The following is a 26288-nucleotide window of genomic DNA, read 5'->3' as shown; positions in this document are numbered from 1 at the left end:
ATGCAGCGGTGGCAAGAGCAGAAAGCCTGGCAAGCTGAGCAGGCAATTTCTAGAACCCTTTGGTTTTTTCCCTGGACTCTGGTTTCCCACGAGGATGCCCGCGTGGAGAAATGCTTCTTTGCCTTTGGAGCACACTGGATCTTCCCATTAGATAGCATCTCTTGGCATCTGAAAGGCAGCCTGCCATTCTGTTCTCCCGTGGAGCACAGATGGCCCTGCCCACGCCTATCGCTAATGAGGATCACATGCAGAGCCTCCTGGCTGGAGGCTCCCTTCAAAAACTCCAGCACTCCTTCCCCTGCTGGCTGGTCACTGTGGACCGTGACATTTAAGCCCGAGAAGACTGCTTACTGTTCTCCCACTCACTGCTCTGAACAGAGAACCATGTATTAGGTAGGTGCCGGGGCATGGGTCCCATCCCATTTCCAGAACTTGAAGACATTGAGGATTAAGGGATGGCTGCCAAATGAAGAGTAAGGGTGAGGTTTTGGGGTCCATGAAGGCTGCTGAGTTTAAATATGAACAAGCACTGGAAGTTCTTCAGAAGAACACAGTTAGGTGGCTCTGCAGAGGTTGAACAGATAGGATAGCAGTTGATTAACGTCATGTAACTTCTCCCAAGACAATGGTAGGGTTGGAAACAGGTAAGAGTGTTAAGAGCGTTAACATATAGTGGAAAAAGTGTAGGGTTTGATGTAAAGTAGACATGTGCCAAGTCTGGGTCTACTACTTGCTATGTGTTGGTCAAGGCTCTTCAACTTTCTATGCAGTAATTCTCAGTAAGTACAGTGCACATCGCATAGACTGTTCTGAAGATTAAAAGGAGGAGCACAGAAAAAGATCTTGACATAGTAACTGGCACCAAGTAAGCGGTGAATGGGAATTACCTTTCGTATCTCTCTTTCCTGTTTTCTTTCTATAACAGCATGTTGAAATATGCATTCCAATATGGTAGAACATCAGTGGAGCTAAAAGCAATGGCTCCACATGAGAGTCTGTATGAGTCTGCCCTCCAGTTTGATTTAACAATTGATTGATATCTGATGGTTCCACTGCCTGTCTTGCAAGTGCAAGGTCCCGAGTTCATACCTGGTACCAAAACGAATGAACGAGTGAATGAATGAATAAATAAAATTGATTGACATGGGAGGTAGGAGACAGTTTTTTCCTTGCTATCCCAAGTCTGATGTACACCTTATATTTGTGACTAGAAGAATTTCACACTGCTAATATGGACCCCAATAGAGATGGAAACTCTCTTTTGGTCCTAATACCCCTTCCTTCAACTCTTAAGAGCTGACAAGGAGAGACTGGACTATCACCAGCTGCCCTGAGGATGCCAGTGAGTCAGGTTAGTAATGGATGTGTAAGTCTTGTCTAATTGGTCAGTGCACACCGATCTAGGCATTTTTCTTGCAATTATTTGTCATACTTTCAGAAAATAAGGACTAACAAGAAATTTGGCTCAAAGGAAATGACTACATCTATCACTTTAACCTCGATGATTACAGAAACAGTTTCAACAGCTCTTTGGGCAAGGGAAACGAACTATTGCTTTTCTCTACCCAACCCGGTCAAAGCCTTTCCTGTAAGAGCAAGAGGATGTTCACTGCTACCCAACACACACACCAGCAGCCCTTTCCCTATGAGGCCGGCTCCAAGAGTAGCAATTACTTGAACGCAATTCCACCTCTCTACAACTGTATTCTTTAGATGTTGTTCCATTCCTTCGGGCCACACAGATGAAGTATGAACCGGTAGCGCTCATGTTTCCCCTTTGCTTTGTCTGCTCATTAACTCCCTTTCCTGTCCCTTCCCCATTCAGCGAACCAGAGTCTATCTCCTTGATTTTTTTTTTTTTTGGTACTGGGGATTGAACTCGGGACCTTGTGCTTGCAAGGCAGGTGGCGGCATCACTGAGCTAAATCCCCAGCCCTCCTCCTTGATTCTTGCTTGAAGGTGTGTAGAGAACAATAAAAACAACCACAGAGAAGAAATAAGAAAGAGTTGGTATGGTGGCATATGCCTGTCATCCCAGCTATGTGAGAGGCTGAAGCAGGAGGATCATTTGAGCCCAACAATTCAAGGTCAACCTGGCAATACAGGGAGACCTTCTCTCAAAAACAAGCAGAAGGCAAAACAAACAAACAACCCCAAAATGTCTGCAAGCTGGAGACTTCCTGTCCTGGAAAAGTACTATCTGGGATATTGTTGAAGACAGTGGTTACTTGCAGGTTCCTATCTCCACTGAGAACAAATAACTGTGGGCCAAAGGTGACGTTTCCTAATCTTTAGATGCTGACGAAGGACTCCGTGGTTCTTTTCTGTGAGTTCTCCAGGTTTCTCTGTGTATGACCTAGTAGGGACCTAGTACTTGACTACAGAACTTTTACACAGAGCATTTCATGGATACTAGTTTTTGTAAGACAACTGCTAGGATATTATGGTTTCACATAAGCTATGAGGGCTTAGATATATGGAATAATTTTCTGATTGATTAGTACTGGATCCGGGAACTGGTAGCTGAGGACTATGGCACTTGCTTCCTTGGGGCTTAGTAATTCTTCCCTCTGCCTCTGCCCTCCTCCCTCCCTTAGTGTTGGCATCAGGCACCCACAGCCCGAGAGTGTTGAGGTATCGGCCTGCGGCATAGGGAAGCTGAGAGTCTGGATCCTTCCATCCCTGGGATTCTATTTTTGTGGATCCTGATTGTGGCAGTGGTGCACGGAAGGCACAGCCTGGCTGGGACAGGAGGTAACTGAGCGTTTTGGCCAAGAGAAGAAGGGGCTCGAGATGGGAAAAGTTGATGCAATTATTTTTGGCAGGAGTTGGAACCAAAGCAGCAGGAGAGAGTAAGTTTTAAGACTCTCTGGCAAAGTAACTTCCTAATCTGTCACTGAGTATGTGTAAAAAAGTGATTAGTGGGTCTCTATATTTATCATGATTACTCACAAATACGTAATTTACATAATATATACAGCACATTAAGTACTATGTCACCTTATATAATGTGCATATGTATAATGTATATGCATGTTATGTAATGGCAGTCTGGAGGCTCTTCCAGGTTCTGCCAAGTATTTCCTAATTTATTTGGCAATTTTAACGTAACTTTTCCATCTGTGAGAGGAACGCTCTTGAGAGAAGCTGGTCTCTGACCCGGATGTAATCATCATACCAAGTCTGTCTCCACTCTCGACTCATGGGGGAAATCCCACAAAGACTAAACCATATGAGACGCCACTCCGAGCCCATCAGCCCAGGGACAACACAACGTACTGAGATTTCCTGTTTCACTGTTTTTATTGCTAATGGGGTGGGAGCATGAAGGCAGGTGAGAACACGTTTATAGCACAGTCAGAATCAGAATTAGACAAGAAATAAGGGACTGGGCTCTCTCCTGACTACCTGTGTGGCTTTGAGAAGTCACTCAACCTCATCCGGCCTCATTCTCCTCGCTACCATTGAGATAATAATGCCTTCTTTGCTAACCTTGGTTATTGCGGAGGGGAATCACTCTGATGAGGCACTTCACAGTAAGAAACCGCAGTCACGGTGTTTAAAAGATGATTTGCAAAATAAGATTAAACAACACCACGAGACTTACGAAGGTTATCAAATCAGCAGTCAAGTCCGCTGAAGTTTGTTCCACTTTGTTCCTCTAAGGAGGGCCCAGGTATGTCTCTCAAGCAATACTCAAGTTCTGCCCACTGGGGTGGAGTGGATGAAATTCTATCTAGGCATGGCCTCTGCGTGAGACTTGTGTGTGTCTGAGAATAATTGCACCTGTTGAGAGTGTCATGTCTCAACGGCCTCAATCTTGACAGACCAGGACTGAAACCTACACAAAAGCTCCTGTACATGTCTTAGAATCAGGGACCCCAAAACTGAACGTGTCTCAGTTTCAGAACCAGATGGCTTCTGAGATGGTACCTGTTGCCATTCCGGAGCTTGGTGATCCCATCACCTGGGACCCCATCAGGAAGGCCATGTGGCCTGGTTTCACATTTTTCAGGATTCAGCACTGTTGGATTGAGTAGCATGGTCCCAGATCTCAGTCATAGACGGTTTTAGATGACTGCTTCCTTCAGTTTGTACACACCATCTTAATATTGCCTTCCTTGTTCTGAGTGCCTGGCCCAGTGCAAGGAGACTAGAGGCAGCTCACTGAGCAGTGTCAGGTGGGCCCAGGACTTGAGAATCTGGGAGAGGGATGGGGCTCAAGTGAGCACATGGGCCAAGGAAAATGTTGCTTTGTACCAATGAAGCTCTGCCCTGGGGAAAGGAGGGGACGCTGGCACCCTCTGAGTGAAGCCCACTGTGCACTGAGACCCTTCTGTGCTGGCTGGAAGCGTCCTGTGAAAGGGCACTCCGTCCTCCTGGTGACTCTCACCTGAGGTCACTGCTTCAGCCAGGGGTGTTTCCAAACTGAGAGACTCTGGTGACCAAGAGGTGCGTCACGTGGAGGGGTCAGTTTGATGATCGTTCAGTGCCTTCAGCTCAGACCAACTTCTCTCCAGTTCAGGCCAGAGAGAACTGAGAAGCCTTCCCAGGGCCCCACTTGCTTGTGTGAATTTGCCCATTCCACACACCTGCTGCATGTTTGTTCCTCCCTGGAAACCCAGATCCAAGTAGTATCCCTCCTCAGTGACCAGAAATGACCCTACTCCCAGATGTGTGGACTCTTTCCTCTGATAAATATCTTCTTAGTGGCACCTCCTTCTGAACCACATGAGCCAAAATACCGTGGAAAGGCCTCTTCACTTTTCTGAGACTCCGTTTCCTTGTTTGACAAAAGGAGAGTAAATTCATCAGGCAGCTCTTTCATGGCTGTCATGAGGGCCCATAATAGGTGTCTTCTTCATGAGAAGCAGCTCCTGTCATTCCCCTCACACCTTGTGACCCGCATGGGGAAACGTGTCTTGATGATGAAACGGTGGAGTGGGTGAGAACCTTCTTTTTCTTTCCCACTTTCTGTTCCCATATTACCTATGCTCATTTCCAATCAGGAAAAGTCCATCAGTAAATAAATATTTATGTATTATATATAAATATATACGCTACATATATACACACACATCCATCCGAAGTTCCTTCACTGTGAGACTGGGCCGGGCCAAGAGCACGGGGAACCCCTGATGGATTGTTTCCTGGTGTCCCCAACAAAGTCCTGGCCTCACACCTTCTCCGCCTTCGGGAATAGACGGCCGCCAGGGCTTGGAACAGGAAATATGTTTTGACCTGGATATGGGAGGCAAAAAGAAGCTGGGGTAGCTCCCCTGCCTGGGGATGGAACTCGGGTCCTCGAGCTTCTCCAGGCAGACGGCGTAACCACTGAGCTAAATCCCCGGCCCTTTGCCCCTTTTATACACTGTTATGACACCGATTTGAAAAATAAACCCCAGTTTCTCCGCTTTCCCTCCCAGGTGTTCACAGAACTAAGAAAATAAATACCACATCTGAGGTGTGCCATGCAGGCAGCTCCGGGGCTCTTGGAGCTGTCCCTAAACAAACACGCAGACACCAGGAGAGGGCTCGGGAAGTGAACAAGTGCCCACTGACAGCTCAGAGAACCGGGAATGGAAACCGTTCTCCAAGGGCAGCCTTCCTGCCGCCTCAGCAAGTTCGGGGAGAAGCTGTCGCTGGGAGGACAACCAAGAAGCCATCGTGCGCTTGCTGGGCCCCCGCACGGGTCGCTGGCTTTGTACAGAAGGACTTGTGGGCAGACTCTCTGGAACGGTGCTCTTGACCACACCGTGGGCAGCCTGCCCCGCATGGGTGGGTCGCTGCGGAAACATGCAGAGCTGGTGAAAAGAAGGGGAGATTTCTCCTTCGGTCTCTGCCGGTCCTGCTCAGGGCCCGCCGGAATGTGGGGGTTGCTGAGGACCTAAGTATATCTGAAAAGTTCTGTGGGGACTGGTTCTGTCAGGGTCGTTTCCCTGATTTCCAAATGGCGAGGTGAAGTTCCCTTCCAGAAGGGTGGCTTTGCTGTGTGTGTGTGTGTGTGTACGTAGTTACAGTTTCTTGTTTTCTCCCTTGGTTTAGCTGGCATTTGACACACAGTCTAATCTTTTGAACGGCTTTTCCTCCTCAGTGAAAAGAAGCTGCTCTTCTGGGGAGGCCCCATCATCATGGGTGCTTGGTTCTTGTGAGTAATTTTAATCTAAAAGCAAAGATGCAGACATGAGTTAGTGGCGATGCAAACCTGAGAGGAAAGAAGGGCCAGGCTGGAAGGAGCCCCATGCAGAAGGACAACTGTCCTTGAATGGCTTCAGATTGGCAACTCGACCCGGACTGGGCCTGGAGTTTGGCACTGCTGGGAGTGAGGGGCGGAAACACCGAGGAGAGACAGGTGTGAGCTTCCCACGGGGTGATGGGCTTGCACCTGTGTCATGTCCTCGCTATTCATAGACTGTCAGAATGTCACAGCCGGAGGGGACCTCGGGACCTTCTCATTCAACCCCTCTGTAGGCTGGAGGAGGAACGGGAGCCCTGAGGCTCCGTGGCACACAGGTCAGCTGGAGTTCACTCCCGGAGGGCAGAGCAGAGCAGCCAGAGTCCCAGCCTCCCTCCTGCCCAGGCAGCAGACAGATGTCAGCAGGCCCAGCGGAGGTTTCAATGAACAGCATCCTGTGGTTCCCAAGTGAGCCTCTTAGGTGCTTCCCTCTTTCCTTAGCCTCCAGGGAAAAACCTTACTTTCTTTGAAAAGCATTCTTTTCATTTACGTATTTTATCTGGAAATGTGTATGCCCGGAGAGGGAAACTAAACTTTAGAGGCAATGGATGTCACTGTCGTCAGTCTATTATAAAAGAGACACAGAAATTATTTGCATGATGACAGATTACGGAACCCAGTGGAATGGGCAGCACTGTGTGGTGCCATTTCTGCCGCGGTTGACTTCGCTCTACTTATTTTCCAAGAATGTCACCGTCTCCGAATAAGAAATAACCCTTGTCATCTAGAACTACTTTGGGGCCTCTATATTCTGGAAGAACTTTATCTCCAACTTTCACACTCGCTGGTTAAATATCTGCACCCTTTCCCTTGGATCCCACGGCCACCACAGCTGCCTGCAGTACTTTGCCTTGAGATTTTTCTGGAAACATAACGCCTCCTTTGGTGACAGTTTCGGCTGCGCTCCTTTCAAACGATTCTCAGTCCTAAAAGCCTATCCTGCCATGAGCCTGCCCCACGGTGCAGACTCCTCGGTTGGGCCGCCACAGCAAAGAGCTGAAAAGCATTTTTAAAAATTTAAGGTCTGGGGCCAGGGATTTAGCTTAGTGGTTCCCGTGCCTGCCTCGCAAGCGCAAGGGCCCGAGTTTGATCCCCAGTACTGAAAAAAAAAAATTAAGGTTTAAAAATGATTTGTCCTGTAACGTTTGAGTCAACTTGATGAGAAAGACAGCTGACAGCGTCTCAGTTTTGCGGTCCTTGCCAACACTGTCCTCAGAAGGTGGTCCCAAAATAACTGCCACCTCAATAGCCTGCGTTATCAGCCCATCTATGACAATGATCACATGTGATACACGATCAGAGTAGGGCAGATCAGGGCCAGGGATTTAGCTCAGTGGTTCCAGCACCTGCTTGGCAAACACAAGGACCGGAGTTCGATCCCTGGTACCAAACAAACAAACAAACAAAGTAAAAACAGAGTAGGGCAGATCAAATGGGGACAGGAAGCCCTTAAGATTCAAAGGCCTGGGATTGGGTTGCCAAAGACCTGGGTGTGGGTCCCAACACTTCTACTTTGTTGCTGTGAAACTCTGGATGAATCATTTAACCTCCAGAGCCAGTGCTTGCTGAACTGTAAGTGAGGATAATAACATTTGTCATGTTTTTATTTTCCCACAAAAATCACAGGCTCAACTGTCAATGAGAGCCCACTGTAAACTACACAATGGAAAGTAACAGTTAGTTAAACACTCATTGCCTTACACTGGAGGAGGAGAAACAGAATCTATGAGCCCATAAATCTATGAACCCAATCTTGTGGGTTTTACCACATTATTGCAAATGACAGTGTGATCACAGAAAACAGAACAGGTTTTGACGGGAGAGATAACGCATCAAGTTTAAATAATGTAGGGGTAAACAGGTGATAGTAAAAAGAAGATAGGTGAGGAAAGAGAAGAGTCTGGTGGGGGTAGTTACGGAAGAATTTTAGGATTTGCAAGGAAGGAAGGAAAGAAGGGTCTTCTAGCATCAAGAAAGAGAAAGGCTCCAAGAACAGGAAATGCAGATTGTGTGCACCAGCGGCCACCCTGTGATTAGAACCCAGCTCCACCGGCAGGAGGGCCAGGGACTGTGTCTGCCCACGCCCCTGCTCTCTGAGAGAAGGGATCTCTGAGCAGAGATCCTACTCCTCCAGGGGAGCTGAACTCGGTGGGGAAGAGAAGCTGCCACAAATCTGGACATCTGCGAGTGCTGCACAGTGCACCCCCCGAGAAATGCAGTGGGGCTTCCCAGGCCACGCCTCGCGCCCCCTGACCCTGGAACAAACACAGCGCACACAGTAGGATGCACGCCACGGGGCCGGGATCGATGGATTCTTGGTTCGCTCCTCTGGCGACAGCCATGAAATAGACTCGCTTCTGTGTGACATCTCCAGGCTGACGGAAGCTGGCCTGAAGGTCACTCAGCTCCCGTGGCCAGTCTATAGAATTGTCCACGGTGTCTTGTGCCTTCCTGTTTCTCTAGATGCTGGAAGACCCTGGCTTCTCCTTTCTCATCCTCTGCCTGAGCTGTGCACTTGCTGGTTGGCACCTCCAAGGCAGAGGAGGAAGTGAAACTGGAGTTCCTCCCGCTTGGGTTTTCAGCGCTTTTGACAAAGGTCTTGATAGGTCAGGACTTTGGAGCTTTTGGATAACGTGATATTTTGGCCATATCTGGGGATTCTAATGGCAGAGAAGTATGAGATCACATCCTCATTTTGAATTAAAGTGATGCCAGCCAGTCCCTTAGCCTGGTTTTCAAAGGGTGAGTGTGTGAAATAGTGAGATTCCATTGTAGGAGGTAGTTTGATGTAGTTAAAAGCTACTCTTTTTACCCCTTGATAGAAAAAGAGCATCCTACACTTCTAGAGTTCAAATCCAAACTTCTCTGACCAAGATAGAAAACCAAAGTCTGTATGATTTTCTTAGGAGCCATTCGTAACAATCACAGCACCAAGCACTGAGGACAGGTGGTGTGGTTTTCTGCTCCACTACTGAGAACTGAGCCAGTAGACTCTCATGATAGGTAAGGACTAAACCACCACCACCTACCATGTCCTATAATTTCCCCGTTTGGAATGGAGTAAGCATTTGAACTACACTAGGGTTGGACACTGACTTTGCTTAGGACTTTATTTTCTGCAAATCAACACTTTAAAAAAATTACTTTAAAAGCAGTAATAACCAAAAGAACATTGCCACATGGGTGTGTGTGTGAGTGTGTGTGTGTGTGTGTGTGTGATTCCAATTATATCTAATAAAATGGCTGATATAGCTGACAAGTGTGGACCCTTCCCAAATCATGTGGGAAGCATCTGTGGTCTGCCCTAATTTCAGCTGGAGGTAGGAGGAAAGGCACAAACCTAAAAGGTCTGAAATAGCATCTAACAGTTTAAAAAGTTCCTGATCATGACCTGGGTGTGGTGGCACACGCCTGTAATTTCAGCACTGGGGAGGCTGAGGCAGGAGGATTGCAGCGAGTTCAAGGCCAGCCTGGGGTACATAGTTCAAGGGCAGCCTGAACTACATAGCGAGACCTATGTCTCAAAAAACCAAAAACCTGGGCTGGGGATTTAGCTCAGTGGTTCCGCTGCCTGTCTTGTAAGCGCAAGGTCCCAAGTTCAATCCCTGGTACCAAAAACCACCCCCAAAACCCAAAAAAGTTCCTGATTGAAGCGAGCCTAGGGGAGGAGAGCAGGGTTTGCACCGTCTTTTAGGTCTCGACTGCTTCTGGCTTCTCTCTGGTCTCAGGATGCCCTGCCTTATGGAAGTGTTTCCTGCCATCAGAGGCCTTCAGAAACAGCTGGATAGACCTCAAAAGGGCAAACGTGGGAGCTTCACTGAAAAGTCAGCAAGTTCAATGAGATCAGCAGTTTGCAAAGGTGGCCCCTGGACCAGGGGCACCTGTGTGTTCCCGGAGCTCATTAACTGATGCAGTTGCAGGTGTCTATGCTTACTGGATCACAGCCTCCGCCATGCGGCAGAGTCACGTGGGCAGGTTAGCAATGTACTGAGACCTTTTCAAAAGTAAAAGGGTGTGTGTGGGGGAGTGTGTGTGTAATTCAATCCCGGTGCCACAAAAAACATCAAACCAAACCAAACCAAATCCTCTGGTTATTCTGATGTGTTACTCCAATCTGGGACACGCTCAACTCCCTAATTTAGAAATTCTACTATCATTCCACTCTGGGAGAAGAATCTTAGTTTTGAGGCTTAAATTACGCCACCTCACTGGGATAGTGAAACATGGGAGATCATCGTACAGTGCTGTAAGTAGAAGACAAGTTTAAAAAAAAAATATGTACAGTACATGTATTTTTATGCTTAAATTTATGCTCATTTTAAAGAATTTATAAATATATGGAGAAAGTTTTAAAATCCCACAAAACTAATAACTGTTAACTTTCTGGCTTATTGTTTTTGGTTTGTTTATATGTTTTTATCAAAGCTGAAATCACCCGTTTTTTGGAGACAAAGGCCTTGCTGGCCTGGAACTTGTGACGATCCTCCTGCCTTAGCTTCCTGAGTGCTGGGTTGCAGGTGTTCGCCACCATGCCTGGCTGAAGTCAGTTTCTTAATCTTATAATAAGACTCACAGATTAAGAAAATGATGGTCTATCTATCTGTCTGTCTGTCTCTACTGAAGTGCTAAAGATTGAACGCAGGGTCTTATGCTTACTAGGCTGTTCCACCTCTGAGTTATACCCTTAGCCGTTAAATATTTATGTACTTATTTATTTATTTTTTTTCTCATTGAGTTTATTGGTACTTTTTAAGTATACAGTTACATTCATCATTGGGATCTTGTACCTTTACATGACTGATCCTGGGTCTCATTTTTTCCCCATACCCCTGCCCTCCCTTCACCTCCTCCACCCTCCCCTATTGACAGAGACTTTGTTTCCATTTTTTTCCTTTTCTCGTATTTTTTCTTTTTCCTTACTTCCCTTCTTTATATTTGGGGGGCCTAGTTTTTTTTGAGTTCTTTAGATATTCTAGATAATAGTTCTTTGTCTGAGGAGCAGCTGGTAAAAATTGTTTTTCACATCGTAGGTTGTCTCAGCTCGGTTGGTGATTTCTCTTGCAGTGCAGACGCTTTTTAATAGGATGAGATACCAGTTGTTGATTCTTTGTGCTAGTTCCCGTGCTCCTGAGGATTTGTTCATAAAGTCTTTTCCTATGCCAATATCTTTGAGAGTTCTGCCTAAATTATCTTCCAGCAAGTTTAGAGTTTCTGTTTGAATATTTATATCTTTAATCCACTTGGATTTTAGTTTAGTGCATGGTGAAAGATAAGGGTCTAGTTTTAACCTTTGGCAGGTTGAAATCCAGTTTTTCCAACACCATTTATTAAAGAGGCTATCTTTCCTCCACTGAGGATGGTTGTTCCTTTGTCAAAGATGAGGTACCTGAGTACATCTGGAGTTGTTTCTGTATCTTCCAGTCTATTCCACTGAACCTTGGATCTTTTTCTTTGCCAGTACCATGCTGTTTTTATCACAGTGGCTTTGTAGTTCAGTTTCAAATTGGGGATTGTGATAACCCCTGCCATGTCTCTGTTGCCTAGAACTGCTTTTGCTATTCTAGGTCTCTTCTGATTCCAAATGAATTTTTGTATTATTTTCTCAAGTTCTGTGAAATATACGGTTGGAATTTCAATCAGGAGTGCATTGAATCTGTATAGCAGCTTTGTTAGTATGGCCATTTTCATTATGTTGATTCTTCCTACCCAGAAGCAGGGGATGTCTTTCTGTTTTCTTATATCTTCTTTGATCTCTTTTTTCAGAGTGCTGTAGTTTTCAGTGTAGAGGATTTTTGCTTCCTTCATTAGATTGACTCCTAGATTCTTCATTTTTTGGATGCTATTGAGAAAGGAATTGTTTCCCTAATTTCTTTCTCAGTGAGTCTGTTATTTGTGTACAAGAAGGCTATTGATTTTTGAGTGTTGACCTTATATCCAGCTACTCTGATGAAAGTGTCAATTAAGTCTAGAAATCTTTTGGCAGACTTTTTTGGGTCTTCTATGTAGAGTATCATATCGTCAGCATATAATGTCAGTTTAACTTCTTCCTTTCCTGTCGTTATTGCTTTAATTTCTTTCTTGTGTCTAATTGCTGTTAGCCTTTAAATATTTATTAAAAATGATTTTCATGGGCTGGGGATTTAGCTCAGTGGTGTCATCGCCTGCCTTGTAAGTGCAAGGACCCGAGTTCAATTCCCAGTACCAAAAAAAAAGATTTTCAGACTGGGTATTTAGCTCAGTGGCACTGTGCCTACCTGGCAAGTGCAAGGTCCTGAGTTTAATCCCTGTACCAAAAAAAAAAAAAAAAAAAAAAAGATTTCAGTGTCGAAAAATGATTCCATTTGATGAATCCCAGTTAGCTTACTTTACTCCAAAATGCTGGGCTTTTAGGTAATTTTTTTTTCTTTTCTTCTTTCTTTTTTTCTTCACAGTCTCACTATGAAGTTCAGGCTGGCCTTGAACTCACTATGTAGCCTAGGCTGGTCTCAAACTTTCAGCAATCTCTTGCCTCAGCTTCCTGAATGCTGGGATTACAGGTGTGTGCCACCACACCCAGCTTGTAACATTTATTCTTTTTTTTTTTTTTGGTACTGGGGATCAAACTCAGGACGTTGCACGTGTGAGACAGGCAGCGGAACCACTGAGCTAAATCCCCAGCCCAACACTTTTTCTTGATACAGATGGTTCCAGATGTTTTCCAGAATGGCTGAACTGGTATACACGTTTACCTCACTGAGTGTGTGGGTCTCACCACTTCCTTGACAGCACTGAATATTTTGTTATAAACTGTACTAATTGGTCAGGGAAGCATGGTGTGGCTTTTCATTGTTTCAATTTGAAATTGTTCTTTCTTTTTTAAGGTAGTGATATTAAATATTATATCACAGGTTTAACAACCCAGAACACTTCTTCTGTAAATTGTTCACAAGTGCATCTTTGGTATTTTTTTTCCTGCTGGATTCTTACAGCTGTTTCCTTTTTTTTCGGTACCAGGTATCAAACTTGGGACCTTGAGCTTGTGAGACAGGAGGCAGAACCACTGAGCTAAATCCCTGACCCTAGTATTAGTTTTCTAGGAGTTTCTAATCTTTAAACATCATGAATGTTAATATTCCTGAACATTTTTGAGTTATCTACTTTTATTACGTAATTTTTCCCATCTTTTTTTTGGTACCGGGGATTGAACTCGGGTCCTGCACTTATGAGGCAGATGATGACACCATTGAGCTAAATCCCCGGCCCTTCCCATCTAAATTAATATTAGAAGATTTATTTTTACTCCTTGGATATGCTTTGACAGGCAAATGATTCTTGTAACATATTTTCAGTTCTGTCTGCTACATATTCACTAGAACTTTGTATCATATTCGTAGTTGAGATTGGTCTGGAATTTTCTATTTTTAGTGTTTCCATTTCATAAAATCGACTGTGTACCTTTCTGTCTTTGTCTATACTAGGGGATAGTTTACCTAAATGTTTATTTCCTAAGAGTATGAAAGGGTCTAGCGCTAAGATAATTTGTTTTGAAGTAATTTTCATATCTTTTTGAATGCACTGTCCACCTAATTAATACCTGTCAAGGTTTCCCTTCATTTTTTTAAGATGTTCAGATTTAGATTTTATATTACATTTTTTGTATGTTCTTTTTACACTTTACTATCTCTAGTCTTTTCCCTTTCTCTTTTAAGGTCAGATTTTAAAAATTTGACAAATTTAAAGAACTGTTTTCCTGTTTTAAAAAATCACATAATTACTATTTTTAGCATTATTAGTTTCTTCCTTGTCCTGTGTTTATTTTATTATTGTTCTTCCAATGTTGGAATTACTCATGACATTTTCCCTTCTTATATGAGGCTTTATATTTATTTCCAAATACAGTTTAGGCTTTATATTATTAGATTTGGACTGCACCTTTATTTTTATAATTTTTTTAGTTGCCAATAATGAAATTCCTTTGAATATGTTGTTCTTTAGGAGAATCTTAGTCTCCAGTGTCTAGATTTTGTTTGCTTACTCATTTAACCTTCTATTAGTAATTTCCTGTTAGCTTTTTGGTCAAAGAAAATGACCTTTATAATTTCTGCTTCTGGATTGTATAGAGATTTTATTTCTTTGGTAAATTAGCTTATGATCTATTTTAGCAAATACTCTATAAATCCTTGGAAAATATGATATTTCAATTGTTTATAGGTTATAGTTATTTCATCTAAGTTTCGGTGTATCTTTTGTAAGGAATATATTTATTTGGATTTTAGTTTTAAGCTAATATTGGTCTTTTAATAGAGGGCTTTAATCCTTTTTTTCTTATCAGTATTGATACATTTAATCTCAACCTCTTTCATTTTCAAAAAATTGTAAATGTTGGCTTGTTATTTGCTGTCTTTTGCTGTATCAATATGGTTTATATAGCTTAAGTTCTCCTGGATTTAAAAGGTATATGCCCTGTTATTAGTTTCACAAGTGAATATATAGCTGCTAACATTGTCTTTTGAATTATATTTTTAATTATCAAAGTGAAAAGAGACAATACAAATTTAGCATATTTTTACTATTCCTGCAGTAATGTCTCCCATAGGCTTTCAGCCTTTGTTAATATAACCTTCAGTTTGGGATCCATGTTATTAATGTTTACATTACACATTTTCTCTTTCAAAGAGTGCGTTTTGCTATTTGCATTCAGTTGTATGACCATATTTAACAGGTGTGTAAATTCTAATTTAAATCAGTTTCAGTTTCTACCAAAGTTCTTCCGTGCTGTGAAATCCCAGTCAGTGCTTTTAATTTTGAATCACTTCATACTTGGTGCGCCCCTTCAAGACAATGGTTCAATTGGAAGTACATCTGTCTTAACCCTGGCAAGTTTAAGAACAACTTTGTAATTTTCTACCACGGATTAAGTTGTGTCCCCCTCCAGTTCAGTGTTTGAAGCATTGACCCCACTGTAAGCACAGTCGTACACAGGGTCTTTCGGGAGGTAAGTAAAGGGAAATGAGGCCTCAAGGGTGGAGCCCCAGGCAATTAGAATTTGTGTCCTCCTGGGAAGAGAAAGGGGTGACCGCAAGGTGCACATACAGAGGACAGGCCCCGCAAGGACACAGTCAGAAGTTAGGAAGAGAGGCCTACCGGAAGCCAACACTGCCTGTGCCCCGATCTTAGGCCTCCACCGTGGAACCACTCATCTGTGGGCTCCTGGTATGGCAGCCTGAGCTGTGGATTTGAACACACCATTGTGTATAGTTTTCTGGGTTGCACACTTCACCACCATTGGGTTCAACTGTTTCCACAGTGAGTGGTGTTCTGTGAAAGGTAGCGTGGAGGTTAGAGGTGTGGCAAAACACGGAAGCATCTGGCTCCTTCCAAAACCAGTGCTTGGATTTAGAGGAATGGCAACCCAGTTTTCAGATAGTGCTGGGCCAGGCGGAACTGGCTTTGATTTCTTTCAGCCTTTTCTTTAGGCAGCAGGAGAGGCTTAGATTTGTTTTCTTAAACTTAGTTCTATTAGGATGATAAGTAGCAAAATTTCTCTCTATCCTTCCTAACACCAGTACAATGGTTATGATTAGCTTTTGCTATAACATGCTTTCATCTTTTTCTTAGTCTTCTTAAGATTGAATAATGCTTTCAGTGGCCGGGGATTTAGCTCAGCAGTGCTGCCACCTGCCTCGCAAGTGCAAGGTTCCGCTAGCCTTGAACTCACAGTGATCCTCCTGCTTCAGCCTCCCAAGTGCTGAGGTTACAGGTGTGCTCCACTACACCCAGTAAAATTTCCATTTTTGATCTTTCTAGAAGATGCCATCTCATCTCAGCAGGCTCATGAAGGCTCTTTCTCTAGTGGAAGACAACTTGATGGTTGTCCAAAGAGCTGGTTACAGGGTTGTCTGAATACTTGGCTAGGGGGAGGAAGCTTAGAAACACAACTTTGGTCTCTTTTGAGATTTGTGTATTTGTAATCACACTGTTCACAATATATAAGATCTATCTATCTATCTATTATCTATCTATCTATCTATCATTTATCTATCTCCATCTGGATGCTGAGTGGTTGTAGCATGGATGAGGTAATATCTCATACATATACAAATATATACACACATATTTATGTATTAATATACCAACATAAACCCTGAAAATCAATACAATGGCTTCTCTTTACCATAGTTTCTAGATGCTGTTCAACAGAGAACAAAAATGTGGCTTGTGCAGCTGTGGCAAGTGGAGAGCCAGTGCAGGCGCAGCACGTAGGGGAAGGGGATATCCTCTTCCTTCCATTTGTCTAGTCCTGTAATCATCCTGCAACACACTGTTGTGCAACTGTTCCAAGCCCGGCACTGTGCTAGGTGCTGGGTGACTGAGCCATAAACTCGATCCTTTCAGTGTGGTATTCAGGCCGTCTTCAAGGCCGTGGGTTGGTGGCCTTGTGGGGAGCAGAGACTTGCACAGGGAGGAATTCTCCCCCGTGGTCAGCACAACTCAGTGGGAGTTCTAGCGGAAACATGTAAATTTGGCTTCCACACAGGAAGCGCTTCCTAACAAATGAACTTGCCTGCTATCAGCACAAGGCTTCTTTTTTTTGTTTTGTTTTGTTTTTTGAGACAGGGTCTCACTATGTAGTTCAGACTGCCCTGGAATTCACCCAGGAATAGCCCAGGTTGGTCTCAAAATCACAGCGATCCTCCTGCCTCAGCCTCCCGAGTACTGGGATTACAGGCGTGCACCACCATGCCTGGCATGGGCTTCTTTTTGACATGGTTATGTTTCCTGCCACTGGAATGGTTCAAGTCAATGCTGCCAAGGTACCACGGATGAAGTTCTAGACCTTGAAGCTGGGTCTACATCTCATTCTGCTTTGTATCTGCTGCCTCACAGGGCCTGACACATAGGGAGCATTCAAAATGAGCTTGGCAGGAACAGGTGGATGGGTGAATAAAGCAGAGAGGGGCTACACTGGTTCTTCCAAGCTCCTTGCCTCTCTAGAATTCATTGATTTCACATCAAGTCAGTGTCCTAAAGGGGGTCAAAAGTCGAGCTTCTCACCACCCCCCTCAAGACTGGCAAAACTCACCGTGCAGGGCGGCTGCATCCAGGGCTCTCCGTCCACTTGCATCGGCAGCAGCTTGTTAGTCCTGGGAGCCCGAAAACCGAGAGAACACAGTGAGCTTCTCAGAGTAGCAGAATCAGTGTCATTCCCACCAGGGAAGAAGTGGGAAGACTTCACGTGTCTGCCCAGGAACGGTTCTCTAGGACTCTCTGGGAGGCCCTGCTGAAAGATTCCTGCCAGGCATGGTGGCTGTAATCCCAGCACTCTGGGACACCGAGGCAGGTTTGAGCCCATCCCGGGCCACTTAGACACTTAGTGGGATCCTGTATCCGAATAAAAGATGAATAAAAGGCTGAAGATATAGCTCAGTGTGAAGCCCTAGGTTCAACCACGGCAGACCCAGGGCCAAGCACAGGGATCTGCACTTTTATTGTATTTTATTTATTTTTGTTACCGAGGATCGAACTCAGGACCTTGCACTTGTGAGGCAGGCACGGTGCCACTGAGTTAAATCCCCAGCCCAGGGATCTGCACTTTTATAAGCACTGTGGATGTGGTTCTGTTGCCTCGGTTCTCAGACCCACTTTGAAAAACCTCACCGTGGGTGAGAAGTGAAGCCACAAAAGTCTGGGAAACAGTGGCAAGTGAACAAGGCAGCACTACTGCCGAGTAGGCCCTGTTTGGTTCAGCAGTGAGCCAGAGGGCCAGCAGTTGTGCCAGGAACTCCGCTGCGGATGGGCCAGGGCTCCACCTGGATGCTGAGTGAGTGGTTGCATCATGGCTGAGGTAACGTCTCCAAGCTGGCCAGGTACAGCTCGGGTCTGAGTGTGTCTTGCCTTGCACTCGATCCTGGAAAACAGTGTGCTCAGGGGTTGCATGGACCGTGGGCTTAGCTGGGAAAGGGGCATCTAGGAATATTGTCCCCTAGGAGAGGAAAGGATGAGAGGAGAGAGTGATGCTTCTTGTTTGGACAGGGCTTCTCTGGCACATGGATCCTTGTCACTTCCTGCTACAGAACTCTGAATTCCTACTGCATTGCCTGTGGGAGGAAAGGCAGCTCCCTGAAGGCCTTCACTCAGGGGTGTGGGGGACAGTCCCCGCTCTGGTGCCCAGGAAGTCCTCACCTGGGTTTGACATCTGCCTGGCTTTTGGCATTACAAAACGAGAGGAGCAAGTTAGGTTTTGATGTGATGATTCTCTGACCCTGAGGGCATTCAATAGTTAAAAACCAGAAATCTAATAATAAACACAAACAGTCAGAGGTAAGAATGGCATTTTGGTACTTAAGGCTGAAGAGGGTGTGAGGATGCCCAGGAGGATGGAGGTCCTGGCTCACACCTCTTTTTCTACCTGAAAACAGTTCTATGGAATACAAAGGAAAATTCTCCCCCTTATATACAAGTCTTTAGATTCCTTGGGGACAAGATGTTGTGTTCTCTGTGGTTAAGTTATGACCTCGAAGTGCTGACAGATTGGACCCGGTCATCATCAGTGACTTGGAAAGTGGACAGGGATGAGAGATCAACCTGGGAAATAGGGTTCCCATCAAGATAACAGCCTAGAGAGAAAGGGAGCTTTGGGGGAATGGAAAAAACAGAAAAGACAAAGTCATGGGATGAAGCAAAGCGGACAGTGGATTAGATTTTCTGCTAAGAGACATCAGAGAAGGAGCTGCAGGGACCTTTCAGAGGGATAGAGGATGGTGCCAGGAAGAGTTTCCCAAAACGTGCTCTCAGGACACTCGTCCAAGAGGCTCTGGGAGAAAAAGGCTCAGTGGTCAGATGCCTTTGGGAAACCCTGTGTACTGTGGCGATTCAAGAAGCACATTAATAGATCTGATTTGTAACAGGTGAAAGGAAAAAAGAAAGGAATGGCTTCTGAAATGATCAGAGGGGGGAAAACTCTGAGACAATATGACTAGTTGCATTGATTAACCAGAGGCAGCTAAAATCAGAGGATCCTCTCTATCAGACCTGTATCATCCAGGTCTGCAGCGGCTGGCTGTGTGGTCCACACCTTGAAAAGCTGTCATCGTGTTGGTGAAGCAGGACAGGTTTGCTGATTTGGGGGTACTGCGGATTGAGGCCATGGCTTTAAGCATTCTAGGTCAGTCCTCAATCACTGGGCTACACTCCCAGTCTCTTTTATTTTTATTTTGAAACGGGGTCTCGTTAGGTTATGCAGACTGGTATGTAACCTGTGTTGGTCTCCAGAGTCGCTGGGATTGCAGGCATGTGCCGCCAATTTTGGCTATGCTGCTGTTAAGGGTTGGTATAAAAAGGTTGATAGAAAATAGCATTTCCAAGGCCATTATCTGACAGAACAGAGTAGAGCAGGGGACCTGGTTTGTATCAGAGCATGCCTCATGGCACACTAACATTTTAATTTGTAAAGATAAAAAAGGCACAGAATTGGATCTCTGGTTATCTGGACTTTACAATCTTATACCCGTTTAGAGAATGTTACCATGTTATTTTAAGAGAACAGTGAATTGGTTGTGCTGGACCCTCCAGTTGAAGTTGGGATCTTTGCATTGTTATCCTCTTAGGAAATGGTCTACAAGGGTGTTCTTTACAGACCTTATCAGGCTCCCGTCCCCCACTCTCCCTACCACAACTTCCAAAGATTGCTTCCCAGCTGCTGTCTGCAAGAACGTTCAGCGCAGTAGGGAGGGAGACCCAGAGGCTGCTGGGTAACAAGGAGGCATACCTGATCGTAACGGAGGAGCACTGGGCCAGCCTCCTGCCCGCACTCTTCAGGCCGGTGTAGATCTGCCCCATCTCCATGGCTCCCTCGAGCCCCACCACTTCAAGGAGCTGGTCACTGAGGTCTGCAGCGTGAGACAGAAGAGCAGTGTGTACACATCTCCCTGCTCCTCAGGCTGGTTCTGGCCAGAGGGTTCGGTCTCTAGATGGCCGACCCAGGTCTATCAGCATCCATTTATTTCCCACCAAACACTGAGGAGTAGGGCGTCTCCCCACAGTCAATAAATGTCCAAGCTCAGTTTTAGTGGGAAAAAGTGTTATTCAGAATGCTAATATGAATGCCATGATTAGGCTCACATATCACAAGTCCTTTTCTTTTTCTATTTTTTTTGTTTTGCTTTTTGAGACAGGGTCTCACTATGTAGTTGAGACTGACCTGGAACTCACTATGTAGCCCAGGCTGTTCTCGAACTCACAGCGATCTTCCTGCCTCAGCCTCCCGAGTGCTGGGATTACAGGTGTTCGCCACCACGCCTGGCTTCTACACAAGGCCTTTTCAAATGAAGAGTAACATAAATAATGAATCAGCTATTTCTGAAATAATTTCCACCCATTCCACCAACAGTGAAAGATACAGGTTTGGGACTAGGACAGGCAGCAATGTTGACGAAGGCTGTTACTCACTTTTCTCTGTGTCTGAGCAGCATCTTGACAACTGATGGTTAACTAACCTCATGTTTGGCCTGTGGTAAACCACAGGTAAGCCAAACACCCAGGAAACCTTTGGGAAAATCAGTGACCTCTTTCAGGACACCAGGTACCTAGGCCAAGCCAAGGAAAAGAATCTTTCACTTAAACCAGATTGAGCCCACAGTAGAAAAGGAAGGGGAGGAAATACGAACCTCAGGCTCAGAGTCACCTAGGATCGGTGACCTCCTAGGGTGGTAGTTGCTCTGATTCAGAACCTGGAAGTGGCCCATTGTGTTACGGTTCCCGAGCCTTGGAATTTCTCTCTCAAATTCTCTTATGGAAGCAGTGGCAGGATTACAACGCAACTTTTATGACTTTCAAGCAGAAGTAAACATTTAAACGCAGAATTAAAAAGTTTCCATTCTGTTGCCTCCTAAGGAAAGAGTACCTTTCTCACAGGTTGCGGCTAGTAATAATATGTCATTAGTATCCACAAACTAGAAAACCGGGTCTATGTTGTTGCTTTTGTTTATTTAACAGATAGTTTATGTCCTCTAAAGTTTCCCCCTGGTATAGTGTAGCAGTGTTTGTTCAGATTGGTAAGGTGATATTTGGGTTTGCCTTCATTCTTTTGTTTAGGAGACTAACTGTGGTTTTAAAAGCATTCTCTTGATGGATGTATTTCTAATGAAGACAGTTAAAAAAAAAAAAAAACAGTGGGCTGACCACGCTGTGTCAACAGCCCACAGCCTAAACTGATGGTCACTGCTGCACACAGCTGCCAACAGATACACAGATTGCATTAGTCTGCATGTGACAGGCACAGAGCTTTTCTCCTCTGCATCCATCCACACTCCATTGTCCCACTCGTGCAGTCCTTTCTTCACATCCCTGAAAAGCTACTGAGTCTTTAGGCTCTCCATCTCCTTTGGACTTGGGACAAGAAGCCATAAAAGGGTAATATTTGTTTAGAAGAATGCTCCAGGCTCTCTGAAGGAGTTTGGAGCTAATAAACAATGAATGTCTAAACCACTAGTCACTTAATTAGTTCCCTTTTTACCAGAGGGTTGAATAACCATTGGATAATCTTAGGTTACTGCTCTAATCTAATAGTGTTTGTGAAAACAACATGGGCTATGGGTATGAAAAGTGGGGGAAGGCAGAGGAGGAAGCAAGAGGAGGAGGAGGAGGAGGAGGAGGAAGGGGGATGGGGAAGAGGGAAGTAAATAAAGTGCCTCTAGGGGTGAGGAGGGTGGCGACAGCGCTTTTCAATGTTTTCCCTCCTTGAAACATTCCCTGGTAACAAAATGTTCTGAGAAGCAGAGGACTTAATAGACTCAAGTGTTTCAGCTTTTACAATGTCTTGGTCTTTTTAACAAATTTTCCTGTTGAATGGCTTTAACTCTAAAGTTGTTATCACTTCCCACACATTACCTTGCAGCTATCACTTCCCACACATTACCTTGCTTCCTGGCTCTAGAAGAGAAGTAATGAAGGCTGATCTCATCAGCATGAGTGGGTGGGAGGGGGAAGGGGCTTACATAGATGTGCAGATGAAGAGATCAATGGAGGGGAAGGGGCTAGGACCTTGCTGCATGGCTTTCCCTTCTGCCTTTGCATTTGCACTGTGGCTTCTCCTAGGCAAAAAGAGGCAAGGATAACTCCTGCCTCCTGCTGAGGCAAGACTTGAGTGCTCTTCTTCACCACCGCTGCCTGGCCAGAGTTTTCATTCTTCTTATAATGCCTATGGAGAAGTCCTTAGACAGAAAAACCTATTTCACTTTGTTTCCCAAACTTACCAGACAATAAAAATCTTGTTTGGGGTGGTACCTATAAACAGTTGATGGTATTAATTGTCTTTGCAATACACTTTTGGAAATTCTGGCCTTGCTAAATCTCCTTTACTTCCTCTATCACAGAGATACTTAGGGGAACATTAAATCTGGTGCTAAACTGAAAGAGAACAGAATGCAAGCCTATGTCTAGCCACACATAACAATTAATGTTTAGAACACAGAATCCAGGATTGGGACATCTGGTATACCAGGTGTCTGTTTTACCGTAGGCACCAGTGATTCTGAGCGTGATTTTGGCAATTCACGTTATCTCCATATTGTCTTTACACTCTTCAGTGCATTTAAGACGGAATGTCTATGCACCTTAGTAAAACAGGAATTCATTCACTCATTCATTCAATAGCCACTGAGTAACAACCAACTGCCAGACGCTGCTAAGAGCTGGAGTCACAAAATGTTCTATTCCTAAAGGCCTCTTGGGCAAGAAAGAAACAGAATTAGGCACAGAAAATGTCATCACAGAGCTGTGTGATCAAGGAAGGCTAAGTGGCTGATTCTGACCAGGCAAGGTACAGAAGGGAGGGGTTCCAGATATTTAAGAAAGGTGCTGAAGGATGAATGCCGAAGTGGTGCTGGGTTGACATGAGGGAGGGAAAGAGGAAATTCCAGGCACAGGGGCTGGATAGGCACAGGATGGAGACGAGATTAACTTGGTGATAGCCCACTTGGCAATTTCATTGGAAAATATAAATTTTTTCCCCTAGGGAGAATTACTTTCAGAGACTTTTCTTCAGCCAAGTCTAGAGGAAGAGGTCTCTGGCCAGGCTTGTCAGCCGCAGAGTTTGTTTCTTTGTTTTTTGAGACAGGGTCTCACTATGTAGTTGAGACTGACCTGGAACTCACTACATATCCCAGGCTGGTCTCAAACTCACAGTGATCCTCCTGCCTCAGCCTCCCAAGTGCTGGGATTATAGGTGTGAGCCACCACGCCTGGCTCCCAGTTGCAGTTTGATTAGACACTTGGTAAATTCTCCCAAGTAGGTGTGGTGAAAGAAAGAACAAGCTAATTGTTGTTACTGGTTATGGGCAGAAGATAGTCACAATTACTATAACACAGAGTCTGGCTGAAGGACTGGATGAAAAGAGAAAAGTCTTGCAAGTGACTTGAGAAGTACCACAACAGATGTTCTCTGGCAGTGGGAGAGAGGAAGTTGGGAAGAGGTGCTATGAGCAGGGCTAGTGGAGGATCAATTCCTCCTATGGCACCAGTAGTGGGCAGCTCAAGTGAACACTGGTATTGAGGGGCGAAGTAAAGGTGAAATGAGGCTGTGTCAATGGATCCTACATTTGCTGTGTGTTAGAGTTACCTGGGGAGTTTTTAAAAGCAATGATGCCCAGGCTGTACCCAATACTAGTTTAAATTAGAATGTGTGGGCATGTGAACTAAACATCAATAACTGCTTCTGAAGATTGCTGAGATTCCAAAATTCAGCACAGTTTGGGAACCACTGGCCTGGGTTCTTGGTCCCATTGGCAGGTGGTTCTGAGTGTGGCCTTGGACCAGCAGCCTCAGCATGGCTTCGGGACTTGTTAGAAATACAAATTCTTGGGTCCCAGCCCAGATCTGCTGGATCAGATATTCTGAAGGTTGAGCCCAGCAGTCTGATCTTCCAAGCCCTCTAGAAGGTTCTAAGAGAAATTCAAGTCTGAGAACTTGAGCCTGAGCCACTGGAATTGACCAAAATGTAGTCAGGAGTTGGAATGAAGAGCAAAGTAAGTTACTTCCTGACTTCATTGATCTAGAGCTTCCTCAGTTGAAAATTAGGAATAATAGCATTGATCTTGAAGTGTAGTCACGAGATTTAAATGACAGAGCCTTGTGAAAGTGCCTGGCACAGTGTAGACAGTGAAAATATCTGTCTTCTCCACCTTCACCCTTACAACTCCCAACCATCTGCCTATTCACTTGTTAAGGGCTGTGTTCAAGAGTCCCTCCCCAACATTTGACTCGCAAACATTTCCCTAAACTTCTAGTGTTCCTTATGTTTTTTTCACCTCCACACGGAGGCTGGCCATCCAGCCTGAATTAAATGGGCATCCCACTCTGTCTGATTTTTGTTCCTTTCATCTCTTCCCTAACTCCATTCCCTTTTCTACTTCTTTTATCTCAAAGCCCCATTTTGGTTTTAATTTCTTCATCCTGAGCATGTTGGGAGAAGGGACCAGAACTCAACACTGACAGGTAGTCTGGCAAAACACTCTTATATAAAGGGCACGTCCAGTCTGCCCCTTCAGGAGCTAGGGAAGCCAGTGGGACAATGTCCAAGTCCAAGATCAAAGTGCCAAGAGGTTGGCTTCCTTTGAGGCCTCTCCTTGGCTTACAGATGGCCGTCCTCTTGCTGCCTCCTCACACGGATGTCCTCTTGGCACATGTACCATTGTATTTCTATTTGTCCACATTTCATCCTCTCACAAGGGCACCAGTCAGGTTAAATAAGGGCTCATTTCACTTTTGCTTAGTCCTCTCTTTTTTGGGGGGTGGGGTGGGTGGGAACCGGGGATGGAACTCATGACCTTGTGCTTGCAAGGCAGGCGCAGTGCCACTGAGCTAAATCCCCAGCCCAGCTCAATCTCTCTTTGTAGGCCCTGTCTACAAAACTCAGTCACACTCTCGGGCACAGGGAGTTAGGGCTTCTACATATGAAGCTGGGAGGGGGGCGGTGACCTAATTCAGTGCATACAAGGGATAACGATAAAATCTGCTTCCCTGGGATATTTTGAGAACAAAAGAGATACAGAATATGAAGGCGTTCTGTAAACAGCTGTGTCCCTTATAGCTGTGCTTCTAGGGGCGGACAGGTGCTAGGGGTACCTGGGAAAGGAAGGCCGCAGACTGGCTCTGCTTTGCAGTGGGCCGGGTCAGTCCCCACAGTCTAGACAGGTGCGTGGTAGCTGGCAGGCCTCCTGTAGACCTGGCTGCCAAGGCTGCCGCAGGCGTGGCCTTGGGCTCCTTACCTCCCTTCAAATTTCCATGGAGACGTGCCATGTGCCCTTGGCGGCTCAGGCGCCTGAAACCCGGCAAAGCCTGACACGGATCAGCCCATCTGCGCTCCCGTGGGGACGGTGGCACAGATCAAACGCTGCTCCTGGCTAAAGAGTTTCAAGCCTCAGCTTGGAAGCATGGCAGCCTGAGAAAGCCTGGGAGTAGGGAGACAGAGTGAACCCCAGACACTGTTTCCTGATCTCCTGCAGGGAAAGGGCTCTGGGACTCCCTGGGCACAAAGGGGCAAGGCAAACAGGAAGTCTCTCACTGGCCACCCCCATGTTCCCACCTGGCCCTTTAAAACACCAGGCCCACAGGTATCCGGATCATAACTGGAAAAATAATCTGTGACTCATACTTTCCCTAGAGATCCTGGCCTAGGCAGGAGGAGAGAGGCAGAAGGCCCCTTGCAGCAAACCAAACAGGCAGGAGAGCTCCTTCCACGGCATTCAGTCAGCCAGCACAGCAGTGTACGCTGCAACAGGTAGCAGAGCAAAGGGCAGCGCTCAGGACAGACTTGGGTCTGAATCCGACCGCTCACTTGCTTCCTTCTCACTGGGGAGAAGGTGCCCGACTTCTCCGGAAATGTGGAGATGATAACTCACCGCCGCGGCTGTCGAATGTTTAGAAGAGATGCCACGGAGTGCCCTGTACCTGTCCTGCTCCGACCTGGGCAGCACACAGAGGCCCTCAGGAAGCAGCTGCTGTCACTGTGATTTTATGTTTCCTGGTAATTAATGTAACTCAGGGAAAGTAGTGGAGGAAGAGGAGGAGGAGGAGG

The 26288-nt window shown here is 45.4% G+C and overlaps 1 protein-coding gene across 3 annotated transcripts in view; it reads right to left on the bottom strand.

The window, feature by feature from the left end:
* Window positions 1-3286: 3286 nt before the first annotated feature.
* Window positions 3287-26288, bottom strand: part of Dgkg (diacylglycerol kinase gamma) — a 179116-nt gene continuing 156114 nt past the window's right edge. For all 3 annotated transcript variants that reach the window (XM_010624203.3, XM_033762586.1, XM_033762585.1), the window contains 3 exons: window positions 19983-20103; window positions 17298-17358; window positions 3287-6163 (listed from right to left, as the gene is read on the bottom strand). In XM_010624203.3, the coding sequence (XP_010622505.1) occupies window positions 6065-6163; window positions 17298-17358; window positions 19983-20103 (281 nt within the window). In that variant the 3' untranslated portion in view covers window positions 3287-6064. The remainder of the gene's footprint in view (window positions 6164-17297; window positions 17359-19982; window positions 20104-26288) is intronic.

The sequence above is a fragment of the Fukomys damarensis genome, unplaced genomic scaffold (genome assembly GCF_012274545.1).
Source record: "Fukomys damarensis isolate Sample0158 unplaced genomic scaffold, DMR_v1.0_HiC HiC_scaffold_12, whole genome shotgun sequence".
In the NCBI taxonomy this organism is placed as follows: Eukaryota; Metazoa; Chordata; class Mammalia; order Rodentia; family Bathyergidae; genus Fukomys; species Fukomys damarensis.
This window is presented reverse-complemented; position numbering and strand designations above follow the sequence as displayed.